The sequence below is a fragment of the Taudactylus pleione genome, unplaced genomic scaffold (genome assembly GCF_031769625.1).
Source record: "Taudactylus pleione unplaced genomic scaffold, aTauple2 ptg000726l, whole genome shotgun sequence".
NCBI lineage: Eukaryota > Metazoa > Chordata > Amphibia > Anura > Myobatrachidae > Taudactylus > Taudactylus pleione.
The window spans coordinates 9,272,960-9,300,339 of record NW_028285128.1 but is presented as its reverse complement, the minus strand read 5'-3'; the positions used below and the strand labels follow the sequence as shown (position 1 = coordinate 9,300,339).

General features: G+C 46.3%; 1 protein-coding gene across 1 annotated transcript in view; it reads right to left on the bottom strand.

Moving 5' to 3' along the window:
* Positions 1 to 26,261, bottom strand: part of SACK1F (scaffolding CK1 anchoring protein F) — a 79,833-nt gene extending 53,572 nt beyond the window's left edge. Inside the window, exon 1 of the mRNA XM_088456883.1 lies at positions 25,797 to 26,261. Within this exon, the coding sequence (XP_088313009.1) occupies positions 25,797 to 26,261 (465 nt within the window). The remainder of the gene's footprint in view (positions 1 to 25,796) is intronic.
* Positions 26,262 to 27,380: the final 1,119 nt, after the last annotated feature.

Genomic DNA, 27,380 nt, shown 5'->3' with positions numbered 1-27,380 from the left:
GAAAATGGCCACAGCGGCCATTTTCCCATCGTTTGCGCATGCGCAGTACAGGGAAAATGGCTGCCATGGCCATTTTCCTGGTGACCTGTGCATTCATTATTGACTCTGGGCACACTAGTGCCTAGAGTCTATAACTCCATCGCTGGCCGCGCACAACTCAGTGCGCTGCCGGGCGGAGAGGAGGGGGCTCGTGGCGGAGATTGCACACGGGCCCCCTCCTCTCTAGAAACGCCCCTGCTTAGACCAGTTATAGGCTGGGAGCTGGCTGCACAAACAAATAACTTTCCGGATACTGCAGCCCTCCCCCCACCACCTCCGATCTCTGTTCACAGCACACCAGCAGCCTGATCATGCAAAAAGACTGATGACCTGTCCGTAGATGAAAGGATCGATCCGGGTGTGTGTGCAGCTAAAGGGAGGAGTGGGACCTTCGCCAATTCAGTGCAGGAGTGCAGCAGGATTGCTGAAACATGATCTAGTACGGACTCTGCTAAGGGGGGGGGGGGGGAATTAGTAAATATTTAAGGTCTACCTGGGTGAAACCGGGCCCATCAGCTAGTTTAAACATACAATCATCAATCAATCCTTCAAAAATAGATAAAATGACATAAATCTCATGAAACAGCATAGAGCTAGGTAATATTAATAAACACACTTATGGAGTTTTCACCCCGCTGGTTGTGTCAAAGGATATTATACTTAAATGCAGAAATGGTCACAGGTACAGAAATGGTCACAGAGACTTGTCAGCAGATTTTTTTTTTTCCTGATAATTGCATCTTAGCAGATGTTAATCAGCTCTAAAGTTTATAATAACTCTAGATAAATATCTACAAGCCATAAATACAGCACTACTTCACTGTGTTGGCAGTAAGGAAAAATAAACAACCGCAGCCCTGAGTGCTCCTATGAAGGAGGATGGTAACATCAATACACAGCCGGGTAACGAATGTTTATTAGTGAACGTGTGCCATACTTGCCGACTATATTTTTCTCCTCCCTGGTAGAAGTCCCGTGAGGAGTAGCAGCTGGGTGGCAATGGGGGACGAGACATGACGGTCCACATCATTAAGCCCCGCCCATCCCTGTAAATTGCCGCGATTAGCGCAGATTGAAAAAGTTGTCAGAGCCAAAATGACTTGATTTTTGCAGAACCGCATCTTTAAGCCCCGCCCCCTACATGGGGACCCGCGATCGCCGTGGAAATTCTTCCCATTCTGCCCGCTTCATTAGGAAGTGGGCAGGACTGCGGGAGAAATGCCTACTCTACTGGGGGTGCGGGGGGTTACCCGAAAAATTGCGAGAGTAGGCATGATATGTGCAGAGACGGCCCTAGGCATAGGCAGAATAAGCAAATACCTAGCGCGACACCTGAGCAGGGGGGGCACCACTGCAGCTGGATATAATTATCTAATTAGCCATTTCGGGTGGGCAGAGCAGCGGCGATGGATCCGATCCGAGATGCAGGGAGCTCAAGTTCTTATTCTCTCTTCCCCCCTGCAGCTTCTGACCAGATCATTCTGCCAGAAGCTGGAGAGACTGTGACCCTGAGCTCCCTGCATCGCTCTGCTTGCTGTACGTCAGGGAGTGAGACAGAGCCCAGAGCCACGTCAGGGTCATGTATCATCTCGCCTGAACGTCGGATCCCCCAGTCAGCCTGCGCGCTGCAGCTTCGAAGAGCGCAGAGTGGGCAGAGGAAAGAGTGAATGAAAACTGAAGAGCTTGAGCAGGAAGACAGAGAAGTAAAGCAAAGATGTAGGCCATTAGAACTTGCATGTGCGTTTATTGAAGCTGTCAGTTGTCTGAATAACTGTTTTACAGCTACAAAGTGACTGTTTTGCATAAATTCCAATCTGACTAATGGGGTTTTGCAGAGTCCAGGTTCAGGGTGTTCCTGCTTATTCTACTCTGCATGTAATATTCATCACATTCTGTCATCTCCCCCTCTATCCTGACAGTCCCCTCTGCATTTAATATTCATCACACCCAGTTTATCATGTCCCCTCTAAATTGCCCTCATACCTCTCCCTCTTTCTTTTTACAAGATCCAACATCACTACACTTATCCAGACCACCTGCAGGACACACAAACAGACCCTTTACTTAAAAACACTCACACACGCAAATCAACACAGCCGCCTATCATTTTATTACATACGCTCTCCCTCGGCACTCAGACACATACCTGCAGCTATCGGGACAGAATGAAAGGCGGCAGAGCCGGTCCTAGGCATAAACAAATTAAGCAAATGCCTAGGGCATTTTTAATGCTTAGGGGCATCCAAGGTCCGCCTAGAGCCGGTGGAGGTTTGGTGCAGGCAAGGTCGGGGCACCTGCTGCCAGCTGGGCAGAGACTCTGGCAGCGGCTACTGCTGCTGGACATCATCCACGATCGGAGGTCAGCTGACAGCCTGGCAGCAGCAAACAGTGAGCGGACAGCGGTAGAACAGCCAACAGCAGTTTGCGGGGGCGCAGCACCTGGACGGTGGTTAGTGGTTAGCATCAAACCAGCTCTGAGGGGTCACACATTCAGAACGAGCTTTTTCGCATGGGCAGAGGCTCATTCAGGACATTAGGTAATGGTCACTGAAGGCTGCTGCACCATGGGCCTTTGCGGAGCTCGAAGTAGTGAGTCACACCTCACGGCTCTGGGCTCCGCCTCCAGCAATCATCACACACAGCTGCGGCCTGCCAGCCTGAGACTGGAAAAGTGGGTCCGCCACCCGCGTCTTGCTGTACCCTTTTCAGGATCTTACGGGCAGGGCCGAAAGTAGGATTTTTGTCACCTGGGGCAAGACAGTAAATTGGCGCCCCCCCCCCCCCCCCGATAAAAAAAACAAACATAGAGCACAAAAAGGATGTATGGTTTTGTGACATAGTAATGCCTCTTACAACACATTATGCCACAGTAATGCCCCTTGAAACACGTTAATATGCCACAGTAATGCCCCTTACTACACATTATGTCACAGTAAGGCCCCTTACACATTATGCCATGATAATGCCGCCCAGTGACAGCAGCCCCCCCCCCAGAACTGACAGATGAAACACTATTAAAATCTGACTTTCACATTAAAATGGGATCTCTCAGTAAGCCAGCTCCCTCCTATTACCTGCCAGGGCTGCATGGTGGGTGAGCACGGGTGGCGTGGGACGAGACAGAGATGCCACATGCTGGGGATTGATCAGCGCCACTGTCATTCTAATGTGGCGGCGGTCGTGAACCGATTGGAGCTCGCGGACCGGCAGGCACTGCTGATTCGCTGCCGGTCCATAAGCTCTGATTGGCTTGCGACCGGCGTCACATTAAACTGATGGTCGCGCTGTGTCTCTCAAGGCCGAGCTGCAGGTGACTGCCTGCATGTACCAGCATGTGCCCCAAACCCTAACATGCAACTACCTGGGGCTGCCCCACCTTGGCAGCCTCTCCTCGTCGCCCCCTCAAGCCAGCACCCGGGCACATGCCCCCTTAGCCCCCCTAGTTGCAGCTCTGTTACGGGGAAGAGGGCACCACGAAAATCTTGCCTAGGGCACTAATTTGACTAGGGCCGGCTCTGGAAGGTGGTGAGTCGGTGGGCCCCATGGGAACGGAGGAGCGACACGCTGCAGCTCCCCTTAGATTCAGCCAGCCTCTCAGTTGGGATGCAGTCAGGAAGCCGACGATTGAAATGCTGACCGCAGGCTTCCCGACTGTTAAATCACGGCAGGGTACTAAAGACAGGCGTCGAAATTCAGATGCCTGTCATTATACCTACGCCGGAAGCCCAACGCCGAATGAAGGTAAGCCAGGAGGCGTGAGCGGACAGCCCCCCTTTAGGTTAGGGGCTCCCGGGGGGAACTTAGGGCTAGGCACCCCCCCCCGGGAGGGTTAGGTCTAGGCTAGGGGAAGGGGGAATAGGGTTAGGCACCTGTAAGGGAGGGTTAGGTGGGGTAGGGTTAAAGTTACCTAAATCCCCTGTCGGGATTTTCACTGCTGTTGTGCTGCCGGCGTCGGGCCGGCGGTCATTCATACTGATTCCTCTTAGTCATCAGGATATGAAGAGGCAGGTAACTGCAGCCGTGTTACTAGTACAGCTGCCTGAGCTCCTCCATCTACTAAAAAACTATATTGTTCAGCTGCGGTGATAGATCTGCGCGCTGGGGGGGGTTCTAGGCACTCCAAACCCCCCCCTGCTTGCACCCCAGCTGGACCCATACATGGAACTGCTCTAATTACTCACAAACCTCTTTATTTATTTTATCTTTACATAATTGATCAGTATTTCTACACATACAGACGAAGTCCTGCAATTAATGCTTAGAGTGACGAAACGCGTTGAGGAATTGGGTGACCCCCGTTGTCTGCAACCAGCTAATATAATATAATATAATATAATATAATAATCAGATAAGCCTGACTGAATTTTTTTTATGTCATTTTCCATCTTTAATTTTTTGTTGTGATGTGAATAAATGTTATTAATTACTACACTATGAGAGTATCCTTCTCTCCTTTTTTATTGTGTTGTGTGGAGTTAAAAACCACATGTTCTAGGCGGTAGAAGATTCACCATTGTGAATTCAAGAAAAGACATAAAATTCGATGCCTATGAAATTAGGTTAATACGGTACACATTTATTTTTCAGTAGTGTGCCGTATTTGGTTAATTATACTGCACTAGAAGGCGCCTTTTCTCACCCTTTTGTTTTTCATATACCTGTATATATAGTATATGTATGTAAAAAATAAGTATTACCAACCCTGCAATATGCTTATTGTGCTCTCTAGGTTTCTGTTGATTTAAATTATCTCGGTGTGGTTTTCTATTTTTTTGCAACACCAAATCCTTGTACAATATACCATGTTTTCTGATGTCTGTAAAGCGACTTTGAGTCCTATGTGAGAAAAGCGCTATATAAATAAAATTATTATTATTATTATAATTCACCAATGTGTTATTTTTGGTCCGCATATAACCACTAAGCTTGGTGGGATTACCTGCTAGGGGGCGCCAGCCAATATCTTGCCTAGGGCACCAAATTGGTTAGGGCCGGCTCTGTGGTACTCACCTCACCTCATTTGAGAAAGCGGTTCCTTGTGTGGTTAAGAACACAGCCATCTGCGGTCTGTGGCTTGTCCAAACTAGCATTTTTTGTCAGTGGGCAAGACAGTACAGGCGCAACACATTGAGGGCTGAGGAGAGCTGTGCCCTTAATGTGTTTCTATGCATGTGGCAGTTTCTTCAGAGTGTGGTATGAAAATCAGAGCACCCAGAGGAAATCCACGCAAACACAATTAATTATATTATATTAATACCCTTAACTATACTAATACCACTTCAACATATTAATAGCTCTCCTCTATGTCACTAACCTGCTCTGCAGACTCTATCTGCATCAATGAATCTGCGATGTGGGAAGTTGTGCTGAAGGAAAGAATGGGGGAGAAGCACTAGGGGAGGAGAGGGAAAGTGAAATACGAGGGAGGGAGAATTAAGGACAATAGACGGAGAAACTGAGGGAAGTGTCCAATGGCGTAACTAGGGGGGGTCTGGGTGCCATTAGACCGGGGGGGGGGATGGATGGCGTGGTCCCGTGTTTGGGCTGGGAAGTTTACATGGCTGCAAGTATTCATTAGTTGGGGACCAGATGTTGGCAACTGGGGTGATTCATGGTGACGAGTAAGAATAAAGAGTCTGAAATCATTTTACAATCAGTTTTGGAATTTACATTTCTCATACTGTAGGACTTTTAATGATTCAGAGTCTGTCTTTGCCAATGTTTTCTTGCCAATAACGAGTCTGTCTTATTACTTTTATAAACATGTTATGGGTCATGTCATGGCAGGATTTTTAGATAAGAGAATGGAGCTAGTCCCTCAGAATTCAGTTTCTTTAGAATTGATTAGTGTTTATTTGGCTCTAATGTTCTAATAGCTTTATTACTATACATTATATTGTTAATGATTAATGTTTTGCCTAAGGATATATTTAGACGCAAAAAAGTCCTATGGACTATGACCAGCTAAACCTAATCAATAGATCGCAATTGAATGTACTGTATTCAGTGGTGATACAGTCAGGTGCATAAATATTGGGGCATTGACAGAATTTTCATATTTTGGCCTCTATTCACCACGGTCACAGATACTACAAAATCCAAGTATAGGTCCACCCATTGCCATGAACCAACATCATATATTTCCAGATGGCTTGAACATATTATATAGAGGGAAAGAAATATGGGCTCACATTACAATTTTTTCCTAAAATACTGCTCAGTTTATGGCTTAAATTAATCATAACAGTGAGGGGACATCCTGTCTTTCTTTATTATATGTGGGATTTTTGTGTGTTTAAATACCTTCACTACCTTGGACAAAGGAGGTCTGGAAATATGCTTCTCTGCCGAATTGCAAATGGAAGGTGCAAAATGTGTCCCATTAACAGTACAGAATTAGATCCATCTCCACCACTGATGCAAAAATCAGGTGTTTTGTGTAATGAAAATGTCTGTGTTCCCTTCGGGATCGGTATGGAATACCACCTGACGCAGGTTCTAATCCCGACGCCGGAAGACCGGCACCATTGAAGATCCCGATAGCTGTTTTGGTAAGTACTAACTAACCTAACCCCCCCTTCTCCTAGCCTAACTCTCCCAGGGGGGTGCCTAACGCTAAGTCCCCCTCGGGAGCCCCTAACCCTCCCCCCCGCGCGGCTGTCCGCGCCCGGCTTACCTTCGATCGGTATGCCGGGCGTCAGGCTCCCAGCATAGGTTAAATGACAGGCATTGGGATTTCGATGCCTGTCATTAGACCTCTGCCGGGATTAGACAGTTGGGAAGCCGGCGGTCGGCATTTCGACTGTCGGCTTCCTGACTGCATCCTGTTCCCTTCACACCATGAAGAATGCCATTAAAAATGTGCCCGCTTTACCACTCTCTTATTTCAATAATTTAACTCCACAAAATAACTTTTGAACCAATAGCAAATCAGCTATCTCTGTGACCCTTTTTAAAACAGTTTCCCCATTTGAATGAGACCTGGTGAAACTTACCATCAGGGGGCTATGATCCTCTCTAATGTATAGAGTGAAGCCCTATCATCTACAAAATCACTAGAATTTTTGCCCCTTAACCCATTCACTGCTGAGTGTTTTCTCACCCCTGTGCTGAGGCCAAATTTCAACATTATTACTCGTCACATTCTATCATCAATATTATTTCTTTTTTTATTTTAGTACCCACACAAATTATACCTTTGTATTTTCAGAAAATTCCATGGGCCAAATGTAATAGGGTGAGAGTTTAGAAAATGTGATCAGAGTTGGAATTTAGGTATAAAAGCGGTATAAGTGATTCTGGCTCCTGGGCTTTTGAATACAGGAATAAGGCCCTTGTTTTAACAGACAATATCATTGGAACATTGTACTAACTTCCTAAGTGTGGATGATCTTTTTTAAAAAGCAGGATCTCCATTGGACATCCTTTTTTCTAGGCTATTGGAAAAGACTATTTCTGGCATAAATTGTGCATTATTCATGTAGCTACATAAATAACAGCTTGATACATTTTTGCTACTGTATGCATCTTTGCTAGTTTTATATTTTAGAATTTGATACATATTAAATTTATGTTACAAACCATCCGGATGTGTTAATTTCTAATTGCGAAGGTCTGTTATAGCTCCTCTTTTGTATTGTATTTTAGAACCCCAACAGTTTGTGTCCTATCAGATCTGCATCAACTGAAATTTTGATTTTATTAATTGTGTAACTCAGATTAAGGAGCCTATGAGGGGTATTCAATATGGGAGCGAAAAGTCCGTGCTGGACTTTTCGCTCCACATCGGAGATTTTTCAGGGATAAAGTATCGGGCGCGCACCTGCTTTATCCCCGTATTGGGGCGAAATGGGATTTGCGATAAACTACGAAATTTTCCTGGAAAAAATTGTAGGACCCCCCTAAAGTTGTAAAAACATGGGGGATCACTATTGGTATCCCCGTTTTAGCCTGCAAATGAAAGTCGGGGATTTAAATAGCCGCAGCAGGTGTTTTTTTCCCGACATTGAAGAAGTGTTGCAGAAGAGCACTTAGGTTATTTTTTTTGTTTTTTTAAGTGGTCCCATCAAATTTGGGGTACATGAAAATGGGTACTAGCATATCTTTATGTCCCAGGGGTGCAGGCTATTTTTTTTAAGCCTGCACCCCTAAACCCCAATTCTGCACTTTTTTTCGCCACCTATTCAGTGGTGAACAGTTATCCCCGTTTTTTTTCAAAGACTTTTCGAACCTGCGAAAAGTCTTTGAAATTGAATACGGTGTAAAACTAAAACCTGCGATAATGACGTCATAGGTGCGATATTAATGCAAAAACTGAGTTTTCGCTCCATATTGAATTCCCCTATATGTATCAAAGCTTGATGAGAGATAAAATTGTGAGAGAAAAAGTATTAACCAATCAGCTCCTAACTGTAATTTTTCAAACACAGCCTATAAAATGTAAGTTAGAAGCTTATTGGTTGGTGATTTATATTTTACAATTTTCTCACTCATCAAGCTTTGATACATAGGCCCCTAGGTTTGAAAGCGCCTTGGTTATTAGTATTGATTTTCGCTGTGTATTTCAATCTATCTAAAACAATTTCATAAAGGAAAATCTGACATATATACATACACACATACATATGTCACACATATAATATAATCAACCAAAGGAGAGGAAAAGAGAAGATATAATGGTCTAGTGCACTAATGGGTCATAATGATACATTTTATAATGATATATATCCAAGAAGAAAGGGTAGAGTATACATAAAAAATAACTTTTGTTAATAAATAGATTAAAATAAGTAGTGTTTAGACTTGTGGCGAAATATATTTAAAACAATAGTCTATATAAAGAAAAAGATAGAAAGTAAAATGTGAGAAAAAGTATAAATACAAAGTGTGTAATTAAAACACTTCCTGCTCCTGCCGGTGGTTTAAATCGTATTATCATGAATTGTGATACTAGCGTTGTGGTTATGTCTATCTCAATAGATGTCCAAATGAGTCTGTTGATACTTTCTCTTGGTTAAATCCAAATGATTCGGGACATCATCTCACACACACACCTTACACAGACATACATATATACACATATACACACACACACACATATATATATATGTATATACACACACACACACTCATACTTGTGTCAAACGTACCTTACACAGACGCATATATATATATATATATATATATATACACACACACACATTCACATACACACACACACACATATATATATATATATATATATTAACAGGACTGGATTAGGGGTCCCTCTCCTGGGGTAGGTGGACTCCTTCCTTACACACAGCAACCGGGAAACAGCACACCAGTCTGGATGCGAGTACAAGCTGGTCGGTGCCAGACTTTATTGTACAATATCAGAAATTACATAAAGAAAACATAAACATAAATTCTAGCCCTGTCTGGGCTCTAACTTTACAAGTGATTTCCCTCACTACAAGAACCTGGCAGGGCCTAATACCCTCACCAGCAACAAAAGCACAGCACAGTTCTCACTGCTAGGTTTCCAAGTGTCTCTGAGCAAACTCCCTGCCTGCTCTCCCAGGTGAGACACTCAGCCCCAAACAAACCAAGCATATCTTGGCCACTCTCAGCTGGAAGCACTAATGAGCCTGTTACCAGGCTGAAAGGCCCAAAACCTGGAGTGGCCGTGGGTGGAGCCCACCCTCTCCTCACACCCACACCCCCAGGTCCCAAACCGGTTTTTCAAAAAGCCGAAACTCAAGCTTGCTTCACTGCAAACATTCTCCTGTTGGTTTTAAAACACATAGGTCAGAAACCTAGGGCAAACGTATCTATCACTGACCACTTTACCAGTGATCCTATCACATATCCCCCCCCCCCTTTGTTTCGACCTGTGGGGCGGAACAACTGAAGCCCCCAAGCAATGAATGCGTGACAACGCGTCTGCAATGGCCAGCTGGCTTCCTGGCCTGTGTTCTACCGAAAACGAAAAGGTTTTTAGTGCCAAGAACCATCTTGTTATTCTTGCGTTACTGTCCTTGTTTTCCGACATCCATTTCAGAGGGGCATGGTCGGTAATCAATTTGAACTTCCTTCCCACCAAATAGTACCTGAGTGCCTCTAACGCCCATTTTATGGCCAAAGCTTCCTTTTCCACAGTGGCATAGTTTCTCTCATGTACGTCCAATTTCCTGCTCAGGTAAAAGATAGGGTGTTCCTCACCCTCTCTGCTTTGGGACAGGACGGCTCCGATGCCTACTCCGGACGCATCGGTTTGTACCACAAATTCTTTATCAAAATCAGGGGTCACCAGAACAGGTTGGGTACATAAAGCTATTTTAAAATTTTGGAAAGCTTTCTCCGCTTCCGGACCCCATTCCACCATGATTTTTGTTTGCCCTTGGTAAGGTCAGTAAGTGGGACCGCAATAGTGGCAAAACCGGGTATGAACCTCCTATAGTACCCAGTGATCCCTAAGAAGGCTCTCATCTGCTTCTTATTGAGGGGTCGTGGCCAGTTCTGTATTGCCTCAATCTTATTGAGCTGTGGCTTTAATCAAACCTCTGCCAATAGTGTACCACAGATATTTTACTTCCTCCTTCCCGAGACAACACTTTTTCGGGTTGGCTGTCAGGCCTGCCTTAAAGATGGAGTCTAACACTGCTTGTACTCTGGGTAAGTGAGACTGCCAATCAGCACTATGTTTGACGACATCATCCAGATAAGCCGCAGCATATCGTCTATGGGGGTCTTAGAATCCTATCCATCATTCTTTGGAAGGTAGTAGGTGCCCCATGTAGCCCAAAGGGTAGCATCTTATAATGAAACAGCCCTTCTGGTGCAGAAAAAGCTGTTTTTTCTTTGGCGTTTTCGGTAAATGGCACTTGCCAATACCCCTTGGTTAGGTCCAGAGTGGTTAAATACCTTACTGTCCCCAGCCGTTCAATTAGCTCGTCTACCCTCGGCATCGGGTAGGCATCAAATTTTGAAACACTGTTCAGTTTACGGAAGTCATTACAAAAACGCACACTCCCATCGGGCTTCGGAATCAACACAATGGGACTGGACCACTCACTGTGTGATTCTTCAATTACCCCCAATTCTAAATTTTTTTTCATTTCCTTTGACACAGATTCCCTTTGGGCTTCAGGCAACCTATAGGGCTTTAGGTTAACCTTAACCCCCGGGTCAGTGACTATGTCATGTTTGAGGACCGTGGTTTTTCCTGGCAGGTCATAAAACAGTACCCTATTTCGGATCAAAAATTCCTTGACCTCCTGCTGCTGACTGGCTGACAGGGTTTTTGCCACGGTCACTTCGGGTACCAGGGAACCGGTTTTTACTGGAGGTGCTTGAACGGCTGACAGTGCAGCTCTATCTCTCCAGGGTTTTATCAGGTTCACATGATATATTTGGTCGGGTTTTCTTTTCCCCGGCTGGTAAACTTTATAGTTGACCTGTCCTACTTTTTCTAAGATCTCAATGGGCCCTTGCCACTTAGCCAACAGCTTACTTTCTACCGTGGGAACCAACACCAACACTCTGTCCCCAGGAGCAAAGTTTCATAACTGTGCATTGCGGTTATATACCCTCTGCTGTGCTAGTTGGGCCTGTTCCAAGTGCTCCTTAACTATTGGCACTACAGCCGCAATTCTCTCTTGCATCTGGGAAACATGTTCAATCACTGTTTTATAAGGACTGGACTGCCCCTCCCACATCTCCTTGGCAATGTCTAGTAACGCTCTTGGATGTCTCCCATACAACAAGTCGAAAGGTGAAAACCCGGTGGAGGATTGGGGAACCTCTCTTATGGCCAACAGCAGATAAGGCAACAAATAATCTCAATCTTTGTCATCTTTGTGGACTACTTTCCTTAACATATGTTTTAAGGTCTTGTTAAACCTCTCGACCAGGCCATCGGTTTAAACAGACGGCACAACTCCTTCATAACTTTTGACATGAACGGGGTACCCTGGTCAGTTAGTATCTCTTTAGGTATTCCCAACCTGCTAAAAACATGGACCACCTCTCTACCAATGGACTTGGTAGATGTATTGCTTAGCGGTATCGCTTCTGGGTATCTGGTAGCGTAGTCCAGAATTACTAGCATATATTGATGTCCCCGGGCAGACTTCAACAAGGGCCCCACCAAGTCCATAGCTATTCTTTCAAATGGTACCTCTATAATTGGTAGTGGGACTAGAGGACTTTTGAAATGTGGTCTGGGAGCATGATACTGACATTCAGGGCAGGATGCGCAAAAGTCAGATACCTCTTTACAGAGCCCGGGCCAGAAAAACCTCTGCATAGTTCGCTCCGTGGTTTTTTGTACCCCCTAGATGGCCTGCCGTTATATGACCATGGGCCAGATCCAACACTGTTCCTCTGTAAGCTTTGGGCACTATTAGTTGTTCCACAATATCTTCCCCCTTTTTAGACACCTGATATAACAAATCCTGACATACTGCCATGTGAGGATAGGACAAAGGACTATCGGGGTCTATGGGTTTACCATTAATCACCTTCACATTCTCCCTGGCTCTTACCAGAGTAGGGTCATTTAACTGCTCCACGGCAAAACCTCCCTTCTGACCTCTAAATCAGGCAGACGATCAACTGGCTCAACAACACTTCCCACATCAGTGGGAGGCACACCGTCTGGTGAGCCACCACCACTCTCAGGTTCGCCATCCATGCTAGAGAAAGGGAACGTCACAGATTCAGAAGAAACTTCCCCTTCCACTGCATCAATAACCTTCTCAATGGGTCGGGGTTGTTCACTTCTGGAACAAACCGGCTTTCCCACAACTTCCAGAAGTGAGCAAAGTCTCTCCCCAACATGGCATCATACATTAGACCGTGCACCAAACCCACGGAGACTACCGCAGAACCACATGAAGTTTTGACATTCACTTCGGCAGTAACATAATACCGAGTATCTACATGTATGCAGGTCACTCCAACAGTTTTCCCTTTACGCTTCAAGGGGTCCACCAGCTCAGCTTTCATAAGTGTCACTAGGCTACCAGAATCTAACAGTGCCTCAACTCGGTTGCCTTCTACACTGAGTACACACATGTGCTTATCTGTCTCAGCGTGCCAATCAGCAGTACAGGCTGACTGTGCAAAGAAAGACACCCTGCGGTGGACATGAGCAGTATCAAATTGCATGGGCTCAGAGGTAAGTGAACAATTAGTGGCAATATGGACGAAGCCACCACATCGGATACACTGAGTCATATTAATGTCTAGTCGCTTACGGGGTAAGAACCTTCCCGGCCTGGCAGGCCTGTCTCCAGGTTCTACACCCTCAGTCTTAGGTACATTCCACCGCCCAGCACCCTTCTCCCCTGGAAGTCTTACAGTGTCCCAGGGAGCTCGCCGGTGCGCCATCGGGGCTCGGTGGGGCATACTCAGCAGCTCCTCAGCCGCCACGTACCTCTCCACCAGCTCGACCAACTGGTACGCGGACTTAGGTCTGCATGGCTCACCCACTTGCGCAAAGTCGCAGGTAACGACCGCAGGTACCGGTCCATCACGACCTTTCCACGATCTGTGGTCCAGTCAGCGTCTCGGGTTGTAGCCATTTTGAGGACGGATGGACGAGGACATACATCTGTGAACGTGGAGGCTTGTCCATATGGAACTCCCAGTGGTGGACTCGTTGGGCCCGAACAAATGAGGCGACTCCCAAGCGGGTTAGGATCTCCTGTTTTAATTTTACATAGTCCTTTGCATCAGCCAGGCACAGATCAAAATAGGCCTTTTGCGATTCCCAAGACAGGAAGGGTGCCACCAGACTTGCCCACTGTTCCTTGGGCCAACTCTCCCTTTCTGCGGTTCTCTCAAACGCTGTGAGATACACCTCCACATCATGACACGGGGTTATCTTTTATAGAAAGTGATTGGCGCGGACGGAGCGAGTGTTGGTTGGAGGGTCAGCGGAAGCATCTCCAGCCCGGGCTACTAGGTGTTGTACCACCTCTTTTATGGCCCGGCTGTTCTCCGCTAAGGCCTGATGGGTTTCCTCGTTGGTGAGCTGTTGTTGCCTCTGTGCCGTCTCCAAGAACAATAGTTGCACCTGGGTGGATTCCTGCTGAGCTCTGGTAGCTTCCTGCTGAGCTGCTGTAGCTTGGAGCAAGGCCTTAACAATGTCCTCCATATTGTCCTGGGGTGTAGGTTGGAAGCAGAATCTGACTTCCCTAAGCATCTGCTGATGCCACCTCTATGGAACTCAAAGGACAATTTTTTTTCCACAAATTGGGTGTCTGTCCCTTTAAACTTTAAACGAAAAGTTTTCCTCTAGCTGCAACTTCAGTGTGTGTGGGTGCCCGCATTCTCCACCAATTGTAACAGGACTGGATTAGGGGTCCCTCTCTTGGGGTAGATGAACTCCTTCCTTACACACACACAGCAGCCGGGAAACAGCACACCAGTCTGGATGCGAGTACAAGCTGGTCAGCGCCAGTCTTTATTGTACAATATCAGAAATTACATAAAGAAATCATAAATATAAATCCTAGCCCTGTCTGGGCTCTAACTTTACAAGTGATTTCCCTCACTACAAGAACCTGGCAGGGCCTAATACCCTCACCAGCAACAAAAGCACAGCACAGTTCTCACTGCTAGGTTTCCAAGTGTCTCTGAGCAAACTCCCTGCCTGCTCTCCCAGGTGAGACACTCAGCCCCAAACAAACCAAGCATATCATGGCCACTCTCATCTGGAAGCCCTAATGAGCCTGTTACCAGGCTGAAAGGCCCAAAACCTGGAGTGGCCGTGGGTGGAGCCCACCCTCTCCTCACACCCACACCCCCAGGTCCCAAACCGGTTTTTCAAAAAGCCGAAACTCAAGCTTGCTTCACTGCAAACTTTCTCCTGTTGGTTTTAAAACACATAGGTCAGAAACCTAGGGCAAACGTATCTATCACTGACCACTTTACCAGTGATCCTATCACAATAAATATATATATATATATATATATATATATACACACACACTCATACTTGTGTCACACATACCTTACACAGACATATATATATATATATATATATATATAGACACACACACACATACATTACACACACACTTACCTTGCAATATTTGCATGCCGGCACATGTCGTTTGGCCCCTCCACCTAGCGTAAAAATGCTGCGATTCACGGGTAAATTGGGAGGGGGCAGAGCCAAATTATGCAATTCTAATGTAATTGCATCATATTGGCTCCGCCTCCTCCGTATTGACCCGCGAATCGCAGCATTGTGCTGCAAGGGCAGGGCTTAAGAGCATGATGCCTGCTCTTGAGTCTTTCAGGGGAGGTTTCTCTGTACTCGCTACTGATTAGTACATAGCAACAATTCAAACAGTTATGCAGAAACTGCAGATTCTACATAATGTTATGAAAGGTAAAGCTTGATATATAGGCCAGTGGCATCTCTCCCCACATGGACACCCAGTGCGGGGAGGGTTGTAGTGCTGGGGAAAGGGGGTATGGCCTAGCAGACAGAGGCATGGTCTCGCAGGCCAAACTCACCGTTAACCACTGCGGGGGGTCCCGGAGGTGCCGACTGCCCCCAGGGACCGCTCTATTTGTAGTGCCGGCTCCTAATCTGCATACTTACCGACATTCAGCTCCCTCCTTCTGGAAGGGATCAGAATGTCTGTTTCTAGGCTTCTAATGTGGGGGGGCGTGGTGTTGCAGAAGGGGGCGTGGCACATCAATGACGTAGCATTGGGTGTAGAGCAGGTGGCGTGGTCGCACGATCGCGTCATTGTGGCCCTGCCCCCTCTTCACTATGCTGAGAGTAATGGCATTGAGAAGCAGGGGGCGAGGCGGCGATGAAGCGATTCAGGGGGGGGTGGTCGGTGGCCGGGAGATTTGCAGAATTTTTTGGGGGGCCTGGTACGCCGCCCAATTTTTGGGGGGCTTCCGCCCATCCCGAAGAGTAGGCATGTATGCAGGGCCGCCATCAGAGGGGGACCGTTGGGACTGCTGTCCAGGGCCTGGACACTTAAACAAAGAAAGGGGGCCCAGCCTGCTCCTACCACCCGCCCGCCGCCGATACAGCCAGTGTAAGTGAAAGGGGCCCTTGTCCTATGCCTGCCCACAGGGCCGGAGTAAGGCTTGTGGGGGCCCCAGGGCAACTAATTTGTGGGGGCCCCCACAATTCTCACGGGATCTACCACCCTCCTCCTCCTAAGTCACATGGAACCTACAGCTCCATCCCTGGCGGCCAGGGGAAAATGCAGGATTTTCTGGGGGGGTGTTATATATATATATATATATATATATATATATATATATCGATCAATGTGTCATCAACCGCAGTTCTCGTATAATAAATATATATATATCTATATCAAACATATATATTTTATATAACATGCACACTAACACATATGCAGTATACAGTACGGTATACTCACACTAACACATACATACACATATGCAGTATACACACAATAACACATTCAAACACACTAACACATACATACACACTAACCCATACATGTGTACACACTATAACATTACACATACAGTGCATACTTACACTTGATTAAGCAGCTGCAGGTTGCTAATGGGGACGTGCACCTTGCATCATTAGGCACCGCCCCCTTATGACATAAAGCTGCTATTTACTGTGAAATTGTGGGCGGAGCATGTCGTGTTGGCTCCGCCCCCATTGTAGCCAGCCCCAGCCAGCTGTACTGTATGAGAGAGGTCCCGGTTCTGCTGTCCGTCCCCCCACTGCAGATGGATGCACAATAAAGTTTATCCAGCGTGTGTAACGTCATGACGTCACTGCGTTCCACTAAAGGTGAGAAGAACCACGGCGCCAGTGGAGCAGCAGCCTGGAACAGAAGTAAAAAGGTAAGATTCACAAGCTGGCTGACTGACGCAAAAGAGGTCTGCAACACCACTGCAGAGAGTGAGGCAGGAGGGGGCTGAAAACGAGTGAGTGCAGGGTTGGATAGACATAACATTTAAGTACACACTTAGGCTATTAGATATATTATATATATATATATATATTATATATATATGCAGTTGCATCTTGAAGTACGTATAATGCTGGGTACACACTGGCAGATATATTGGGCGATCAACTAATCAGCCAATATATCGGGTGCCCGTCTGTCAGTGTGTACCAGCAATATGTCTGTGAACGATGTCGTTCACAGACATATAACGTCGACTCTGCTGCACAGCCGATGCCCAATATATCTGCAGATATATTGTGGTATCGTACTCTTGTTGCAGTGGCCATGGGGAGGGGGGCGCGACACGCCCTGGACCAGCGGAACCCGCGGCCAGATGACAGCAGATGGTTGTTCCGTGTGTATGCACAACCATCATCTGCAGATATATCTGTTAGTGTGTATCCAGCTTATCTCTGCATATTGATATACAGGGCCGTAAGGAGGGGTGGGACTATCCATACCTGCTGTCGGCTGCAGCCCACGCCCTACTCTGGATGGGGGGCCCTGCCAATTTTGTCAGTCCCGGGCCCCACAATTTCTGATGGCAGCCCTGCATGTATGCCTCACTGTGTCAGGAGCCAAGTTCTGCAAGTAATGCTCCTATCACTAAGGAGGAGTCGGCACTTTGGTGTCACCCCTCGGTGGGTGACACCCGGGTGTGGCCTGCACCCCCTTGTGACGCCAGTGATATAGGCCCCTTAGTAAGGTGGAGGAAGAAAATATAAAAATGGATTGTAGCTTTTGGTTCTTTCCCGACAAAGCTTGCTTAGCAATTATCCTCAGGCAATGACACACCCATATATACATAAATACCTCATGTATACTGAGCTTCTTCCTGCTTACACTCCAGAATTAAACCTTTTTCACAGTAATCAATTTACAGAACATTTAGAGGTAGGTAGTCAGCAACCCAGCGCGCAGGATGGCGACGATCAAAATACTGGCGCCGGAATCCCGACCACCGGCAACCCGAAGGTAAGTATCTAGGGTTAGGGGGAGAATTAGGTTTAGGGGTTAGGCACTAGGGGGAGGGTTAGGGTTAGGCACTAGGGAGAGGGTAAGGGTTAGGCACGAAGGGGGGAGGGTTAGGTTTAGGGTGCACTGGAGGAGGAGGTTAGGTTCAGGCATGGGGATAGGGGTAAGGTTTAGCGTTAGGGTACTTACCTGATGGTTTCGGGATTCTGACTGTCGGGATGCCGCTTTTGGTATTCTGACCGGCGGCATCCTGAATGCCGGGCTCCCATACCCAACCCCATTTAGAGAATAGTTAGTTCCAAACTCGGGTTTGGTTGGTATTCACTGAGCTAATATATAATCACAGAGAAACACCATCATGTCTCCCGTAGTCCTGGTGGATGGTTCCAATCAACCTATTTTCAACAATGCAGAATTATTTTCAAGTTTTCCTGCAAGCTTTTGGGAGAATTCAGTTCAGCACAATGGCCTTGAAGTGCCTGTGTAATAAATTTACTTTGTGGTCAGTAATACCCCTTTCACACTGCCAGCAATAACCCGGCGTATTGCACGTGAACGGGCAGCAAACCGGGTTACTGTGCACCGTGAAAGGGCCAGGTTGAAATAACCCGGGTCGAGTGACCCAGGTAACAAGCAGAGTTGAACACGGGTGCCGCCAGTCTGAAAGGGGTCTCAGCCGGGTCGCCTGGGATGGATCAGTGTACAAAATCCCGGGTGTGACCCGGCATTGCAATGTGATAGAGGTATAACATTGCTGGTGGACTGGAGATGGGGCTGGTCAGACTATGGGGCATATCCCATTAGCCATGAGGATTTGCGGACCTCACAACCAATTTTGGATTACCACAGGTATGCACGCTCCCGATACCCATGGTATCCAATTAGGACAAGATGGTCGCTGGGTTTTTTGCTGGCAAAATCCTGTGGGAGGGGAAAATATTTTTCACTTGGCTGCCGAGGCTGTGTGCAGGGAGGGGGAGCAGAGTTAGGTGAAGTGTATTGCGTGCAGGGTTAGCGGCAGTAGTGTAGTCCAGTGTAGTGTAACGTAGTGTGTGGGGGGAGCAGGTGCAAGATTTACTGTAGTGTGTGTGCAAGATTAGCGGTGGTAGTTTAGTGTAGTGTGTGCAGGGAGGTAGTGCAGGCTGAGCGGTAGTGTAGGTAGTGTGTGCGGTGAGCGGGTGCAGGGTTGGCAGTGGTAGTGTAGTGCTGTGCAGGGTTAGGGGGGTAGTGTAGTGTGTGCACGGAGTGGGTGCAGGCTGAGCAGTAGTGTAGGTAGTGTGTGCGGGGAGCGGGTGCAGGGTTGGCAGCAGTAGTGTAGTGCTGTGCAGTGTAGTGTGTGCAGGGTTAGGGGTAGTGTAGTGTGTGCAGGGAGTGGGTGCAGGCTGAGCGGTAGTGTAGGTAGTGTGTGCGGGGAGCGGGTGCAGGGTTGGCAGCGGTAGTGTAGTGCTGTGCAGTGTAGTGTGTGCAGGGTTAGGGGTAGTGTAGTGTGTGCAGGAAGGTGGTGCAGGCTGAGCAGTAGTGTAGGTAGTGTGTGCGGGGAGCGGGTGCAGGGTTGGCAGTTATAGTGTAGTGCTGTGCAGTGTAGTGTGTGCAGGGTTAGGGGTAGTGTAGTGTATGCAGGGAGCGAGACTAGGGTTGGCAGCGGCAGTGTAGTGCTGTGCAGTGTAGTGTGTGCAGGGTTAGGGGTAGTGTAGTGTGTGCAGGCAGTGGGTGCAGGCTGAGCGGTAGTGTAGGTAGTATGTGCGGGGAGCGGGTGCAGGGTTGGCAGCGGTAGTGTAGTGCTGTGCAGTGTAGTGTGTGCAGGGTTAGGGGTAGTGTAGTGTGTGCAGGGAGTGGGTGCAGGCTGAGCGGTAGTGTAGGTAGTGTGTGCGGGGAGCGGGTGCAGGGTTGGCAGCGGTAGTGTAGTGCTGTGCAGTGTAGTGTGTGCAGGGGTAGGGGTAGTGTAGTGTGTGCAGGAAGGTGGTGCAGGCTGAGCAGTAGTGTAGGTAGTGTGTGCGGGGAGCGGGTGCAGGGTTGGCAGTGGCAGTGTAGTGCTGTGCAGTGTAGTGTGTGCAGGGTTAGGGGTAGTGTAGTGTATGCAGGGAGCGAGACTAGGGTTGGCAGCGGCAGTGTAGTGCTGTGCAGTGTAGTGTGTGCAGGGTTAGGGGTAGTGTAGTGTGTGCAGGCAGTGGGTGCAGGCTGAGCGGTAGTGTAGGTAGTATGTGCGGGGAGCGGGTGCAGGGTTGGCAGCGGTAGTGTAGTGCTGTGCAGTGTAGTGTGTGCAGGGTTAGGGGTAGTGTAGTGTGTGCAGGCAGTGGGTGCAGGCTGAGCAGTAGTGTAGGTAGTGTGTGCGGGGAGCGGGTGCAGGGTTGGCAGCGGTAGTGTAGTGCTGTGCAGTGTAGTGTGTGCAGGGTTAGGGGTAGTGTAGTGTGTGCAGGCAGTGGGTGCAGGCTGAGCAGTAGTGTAGGTAGTGTGCGCGGGGAGTGGGTGCAGGGTTGGCAGCGGTAGTGTAGTGCTGTGCAGTGTAGTGTGTGCAGGGTTAGGGGTAGTGTAGTGTATGCAGCGGAGTGGGTGCAGGCTGAGCAGTAGTGTAGGTAGTGTGTGCGGGGAGCGGGTGCAGGGTTGGCAGCGGCAGTGTAGTGTGTGCAGGGTTAGGGGTAGTGTAGTGTGTGCAGGGAGTGGGTGCAGGCTGAGCAGTAGTGTAGGTAGTGTGTGCGGGGAGCGGGTGCAGGGTTGGCAGCGGCAGTGTAGTGCTGTGCAGTGTAGTGTGTGCAATGTTAGGGGCAGTGTAGTGTGTGCAGGGAGGTGGTGCAGGCTGAGCGGTAGTGTAGGTAGTGTGTGCGGGGAGCGGGTGCACGGTTGGCAGCGGTAGTGTAGTGCTGTGCAGTGTAGTGTGTGCAGGGTTAGGGGTAGTGTAGTGTGTGCAGGGAGTGGGTGCAGGCTGAGCGGTAGTGTAGGTAGTGTGTGTGGGGAGCAGGTGCAGGGTTGGCAGCGGCAGTGTAGTGCTGTGCAGTGTAGTGTGTGCAGGTTTAGGAGTAGTGTAGTGTTTGCGGGGAGCGGGTGCAGGGTTGGCAGCGGCAGTGTAGTGCTGTGCAATGTAGTGTGTGCAGGGTTAGGTGTAGTGTAGTGTACGCAGGGAACAGGTGCAGGGAAGGGTAGTGGGGTGCAGGGTTTGGGGTGGTGTGATGCAGGGTATTACCTGTCCTGTGCCTGGTCGCTGGAGATGAGACAGAGGAGGAGAACAGCGCAGCAGAAGGTGAGTAATTAAGGACTAATAAAGCAATTAGAAACGTAGAATTGCTTAATTAGACATTAGGGGGGAGGGGTTGTCCAAAGGATAAATTAGACCTGCTCGGGATGTACTCAAAATAATACTAATATTACGCTCCAAAAATAAAACCTGCCCCCAACTGAATACAAAAAAATCTCGCGCCTGCAGGAACCTTGCAGGTGGGAGATTTTTAAACTCGCATTGAATATGCCCCCATGGGTGTGGATTGAGCAAAGTGAAGTGTGGCTGAGCATGAGATAGAAAAGCAAAATGTCGATTTGTTTCAAAGAGCAATTCAAGTAAAGTAAAAATAAACTACAGTATACTACAGTGTATAATATATATGTTATGTTCCAAAATGGATATAATAGCGTTATATACCAATGTTTTATATTAATTACTAAGGGGAGAACTATCAAAGATAAATATCGAAGGTAAATTTCCCATGTGTTAGTGATTTAAATCGTGATCTACAATTCACCTAATTTACCAAAAGCAAATAGCCATGTAAACCTTCACTTTGTCAAATCACCCAAATAAATTTGCATAAATCTCTATCTAAATCACTAATTTCTGCATTGTAAAAATGTAGCAGGAGTAATCTAGAATAGAGCCATGGAAAACTCTGAAAGTAATATAACAGTGTAGTGACAGCTAGTGATCTCCAGAAAATTCATGTAATATCTCAGGGTATTCATCAGTACAGTTCTGCCTGTCCGTCACAGCTCTCCCCAATCCTTACCTCTAATACCCCTTTTTCACCAAAAAGCCCAGGTCAGGCCCAGGATTTAACCCATTTCCACTTCGGCGGTACCAGGGAATATACCAGGTCGACTCCATTCACACTGCACCCGGGTGCAGTACCGGCACTTGGCGATGACATCATCACCAAGCACCGGAAACTCTCTCTCCCCTGAACACCAGGCTGGAGCGGACCGGCGTTCCAGGGGAGTGGGTCCATTCAGGGAGCGGGTCCTTCCCAATGGGGAAGGGGGGAGTGTCATTCGGGAGGGAGGCTGTCTGTGAGTGACAGCTGTCACCGGGGAGTGAGAGATTACAGCCTCCCCATATGAAGCGGGGATGGGGGAAAAAACGGAATGGTCCATACGGGGTGGCTGTAAACAGCTGTCACAGATAGCTTCCAAATGACACACAATCACTGGTCAAACGGGTACCTGGTTGGAAGACCCGGATTACCAGTTTCCACTGAGCCTGACCAGGATTTACCTGCGTAAAACCGTGCTCGAGACCCGGGAGAAAATACAGAGTCAATCGACCCGGGATTTTTTCCTAGGACCTTTTTCCACTAAGCCGCTACTCGGGTTGACACGGCAAAAATCCGGGTATTTTGGCCAGTGTAAAGGGGCCTATCCATTAGCAGATAAATTTGAACGATTTATAATGGATAGGCTCTGAACGATAAAAGTGCGCACTCCTGCGGACTCCCGCGGCCGACATGTTGTCTCTCCAACATGTTGGTCAGTTATCGTTTATCGCTGACAGATATTAGAAATATCTGTTGCGGTAAACGACGAACGATTTTTTTATGAAAAAGAATAGAAACATAAAAAAAATCCATTCTCAGAATGATGTCATGCAATATCGTTCGTCGTTTGTCGTTTGCAAAAATCTGTCATGTACATTACAGATATCTGTCACAGTAGCCCCAGGAATTTTCAAAAGATAAATCTTTTGTCTTTCAGAAATATCTGCTAATGGATAGGCCCCTTAAAAGGGGTATAAGTTTTACATTTTACTCTTAAAATATGGCTAATTTTACCCTATTATTACAATATAATTGAATCAAAGGGGTATCAGGATTTACATTTTTTTGGTATCAAAAATATCATTTTCCCTTTTGTGGATGTGGCATTGCTCACGCCTCAATGTAAATTAGTTTTTTCACAACCATTATTAGTGTCCCACCGCTTTCAGCTCAGAAAAAGTGTGCAGAGTAAGGTGTGTGTTTAAATATAGTCTCCAACCCCTCCCCTCCCCCACACCCAACTCATTAATAATTCTTTTTTTTTTTGTAACAAACACATAAAACATAAAATGTGTTCAGGACTATTGTCTTTGAAAACCATATTGGTACAGTATATGTATAGAATTTACCTTTTTGACGTAAGACTATTTTTTACCTATGAGTCTCAACTGAACAATAGATATATTAGGTTACCAATTTTCTTACAGTCACAATAACATTTGTCATGTGATATAAAAGGTCACGTGACACAGCATCTGGAAAGTCCATAGCTTGGATTAATACAATTTGACACAACAATGCAAGTTTATTTATAGTATGCCTATGTAATATGCTGTATGTATGCAATGGAATTGAAATATATGATATCACTGGAGAGTACCTTGACAATACTAAAAGCTAAATACTTTTATATAGGGCAGAGAAGTCCCAGGTAAACGTGGGGAATACAGTATAATTGCTGGCAGTTGACTAGTGTTTCAAGGGTTTTTATGAGGCCCATTTAGCGCGGTATTAGCAGGACGCTATCATAGTGCCCGTATGTACTAAAGGGCACCCGCAGGGACAGGGTCTCCGAAAGACTTTTCGCCGTCATCGGAGCTTTTCAGTGTGAAGAATTATCGGGCGCGTGCCTGCGTATCCCCGTATCCAGTTTCCAAGAGGCGAAAATGGGACACGGCGAAAAGGTAAGTAGCGAAAAGTCCTGTCACTTTTGGGAAAATCAGCCTGTCACCACCCAAAAGATGCACTAACATGAGGGATCACTATGGGTACCCCCAAAAAGCCCTGCTAAAGGTATTTGGAGTATTTCAACGGTCTCTACAGGTGCTTTTATGCGTCTTTGACAAAGTGGGGAAGAATAACATTTAGCAACATTTTTTGGGGGAAAAATAACTAGTCCCATCAAATTTGGGGTGCATGAAAATGGGTGCAACCATATTTTTAAGTTCATAAAGTGAACTTTTAAAATTCTTTAAAAATCCACCTGTCGCAACCAACCGCAATAAGAAAAAAACCTGGGGCATACTTGGGAACCCCCCCCCCCACAGTCTATTTCGCTAGCTTATAAGTTTGTTTCCCAACTTTTTTTTTTTTCACCCCCAAAAACGAAAGCACTTATTTTGTGGTGTCTTGTGGAACTTTTTTGTATTTTTTTTTTTAACACAGAATACCTTTGGGGGACAGTCCAAGGGGTGCAGGGTACTTTTTTTTTAGTTTGTACCCCAAAACCCCAATTCTGCAAATTTTTTCGCCACCTATTCTATGGTGAAAGCTTATCCCTGGATTTTGGCAAAATTGAATATAGGGGACAGTGAAAACAGCGAAAATGACGTCATCGGCAATAAAGTATCGCCGATAAAGGGTTTTCGCAGCCTAATTGAATATGGCCCTATATCACAGAGCACTTAAATCAGAAGGCATTTAACATATCTCAGTAGGTATAAGAGACATATATATGGGAATTTAATGCAAAACTACAGTAGTAGCCTGTATGTACAGTCTGGGAAACATGCCAATCTCTGGTTTATGCTTTTTTACATTGCGGTGAGAAACTCGTAAGTGATTGTAAAGAGAAACATTTGTGATGCGTCTTCTGAACATTATGTTCAGGTTTCATTTACATAGAGTTAAAGAGAAATGATAAATGAAAATCCTAGCAGTCATAGATGTCATCCAAATAGAGGAAGTATAAAATGAGACAATGGCAACAATATTTCAATATCAAAGTTTATACAGTAATCCATGATTATTCCAGAAGATAGAATACAGTATATAACCCTGTAATAAATAAAGTTGTGTCCCAAAACACTGCTCAGAATAGTTTTATTAGTTTGGAAAAAATGCAAATCAGGAAGTAAAGCTTAAATACAGTGGTGGTTTCCAGGTATCACTGACTGCACCTGATTAACCCCTTCAAGAATTTAGAGCTGAAGAGAAATGTAGAGCATGTTGTGATCATTGGGAAAGTTACATATACTAGCTACCTTTTACCAAAAATAAAGTGATACATAGACATTGTGCACAAATAATAGTGTTTTTCTATTCATTATAGATTGTAAAAACATACACAGACACACCTATATATCTGGGTGATCTTTTTAGGAATATTACAAACTCCTTTAACTCATTTAATTCAGTAACTGCTATACATATATGATATGGCAGACAATAAAAAACCCTTTCACCACCAGACATGTCTGAACAAACAAGTCACAGAGTAAACACTACCCAGCCTTCTGTATGCAGGTTTAACTCTTCCTCACTACACCAAACGACACTACCTCACTAGTCCAGACAATACCCTGCTGTGCAAGACTTTACATGAAATAACTCATTTTTATGAACATATTCCTGGCTGAACCAGATAACTTATAGTGTTATGTAATATAGGGCTTGATCAAGGCACATTTTGTGATACTGACTTTGTGGTTATGCTGTTTGTGCAGGTCACAATAATGGTGAAATAAGGTCTACAGTGCATATTGCCATGTTACTTATTACGTGACTGCAATGCATAGAAATCCATTCACTGACACCTAAAGACAAGACCTCATCGTTGTAGAGCAATAAGGTAAATCAGACTTACCCTCTTTGCATTCTGGATAATATCTCTTACAAGAGCCTTTATAGTGGGGGCATTTTCTTTAGGGGGGTGGGTGTACACCAGCATCTTGCTGACACCTCTGTAAAAGCCTTTCTCTGGCCAGCCCAGATCCAGAGGTGGGACCTCAGTGTCAGACTGTGCAGGCCAGTATTGCAGGGACACTTCTTTAGCGTTCTCCTGCTTCTTTGCAGGTTGTTTGCATTTCTTTGGACTGTTGTCTGTTACATATTTCTTAAAGTCCCCGCTGAGGTCCGACAGCTCCTTGGTGGAGAGGAAGTCTCTTAGCTGGTTAGTCTTAATGTGCTGCCTGTAGGACTGCACCCCACTGTTGACCAGAACCTCCAGGCATCTCCTTTGGTCTTCACTGTAGTAGAAGTGGACATTGTTCTCTGTGATCTTCTCATTGACATGGTCGTCTCTTAGGCACGTTTGCTGGGACTCAGCCATGGTAATGTGGTCGCTCACCCAGTCCCAGGATGACTGACTGGTGCTTGTTTCTCTCTCACATTCACTGTGCTGGTAGGCGTGGAGCTCACCTGAGAGCCAGCCCTCTCACCTTATCACCCAGTGCTCAGCTTTCCTCTAAGCTGCCAAGGAACACGTAGCTGTATCCTGCAACTAAAACACAAGCTGGTCATCTGCACCCAGGGATAGTGCATTTTATTTTAGGAGACATAATAGTAACTCTTCAGACGAGGCTATGTAAACAAAAAATTGTGTCCCTTACACAAATTTCAATTGTATTTTACCTGGTACAAAAAAGGTTTTTGGCATGAAAAAGGGTAGTAAAGCGGGCACAAGCAGCAAATGTTGTCATTTTAGATAAGAAGCTGTAGCTGTGCAAGGGTTAAATAGCCTCCGTCAACAAATTTTACACTTGGAAGCCACAGAGGGTGGTCAGGTACATATGACCCACTTGCCATTTGCCTTGACCAACAAGCATAAATAGGGCAGTAAAGCGGGCACAGTAAAAACAATAAGTAGTAGTAGTAACAATAGTAGTAAGTGTAATTTTTCACCCTATTTCATGCCCAAATCCTTGTTGGTCAAAGCAAATGGCAAGTGGGTCATATGTAAGTGACAATCCTCTGTGAGTTCCAAGTGTGAAATCTGTTGGCTATTTAACCCTTGCACAACTACAGCTACTTCTTAAAAATATCAAAATCTGGTGCCTGTGCCCACTTTACCACCCATGTATGCCCAAAATCTTGTTGGTCAAGGCAAATTGCAAGTGGGTCATACGTAAGTCACCATCCTCTGTGGGTTCTAAGTGTAAGAATTTTTACCAAGGCTATTTAACCCTTGCACAACTACAGCTACTTATTCAAAATGACAAAATCTGGTGCCTGTGCCCGCTTTACCGCCCTACTAATGCCCAAATCCTTGTTGGTCAAGGCAAATGGAAAGTGGGCAATATGTAAGTGACCACCCTCTGTGGGTTCCAAGCGTGAAAGTTGTTGACCAAGGCTATTTAACCCTTGCACAACTATAGCTACTTATTCAAAATGACAAAATCTTGTACCTGTGCCCACTTTACTGCCCTATTTATGCCCAAAATCTTGTTGG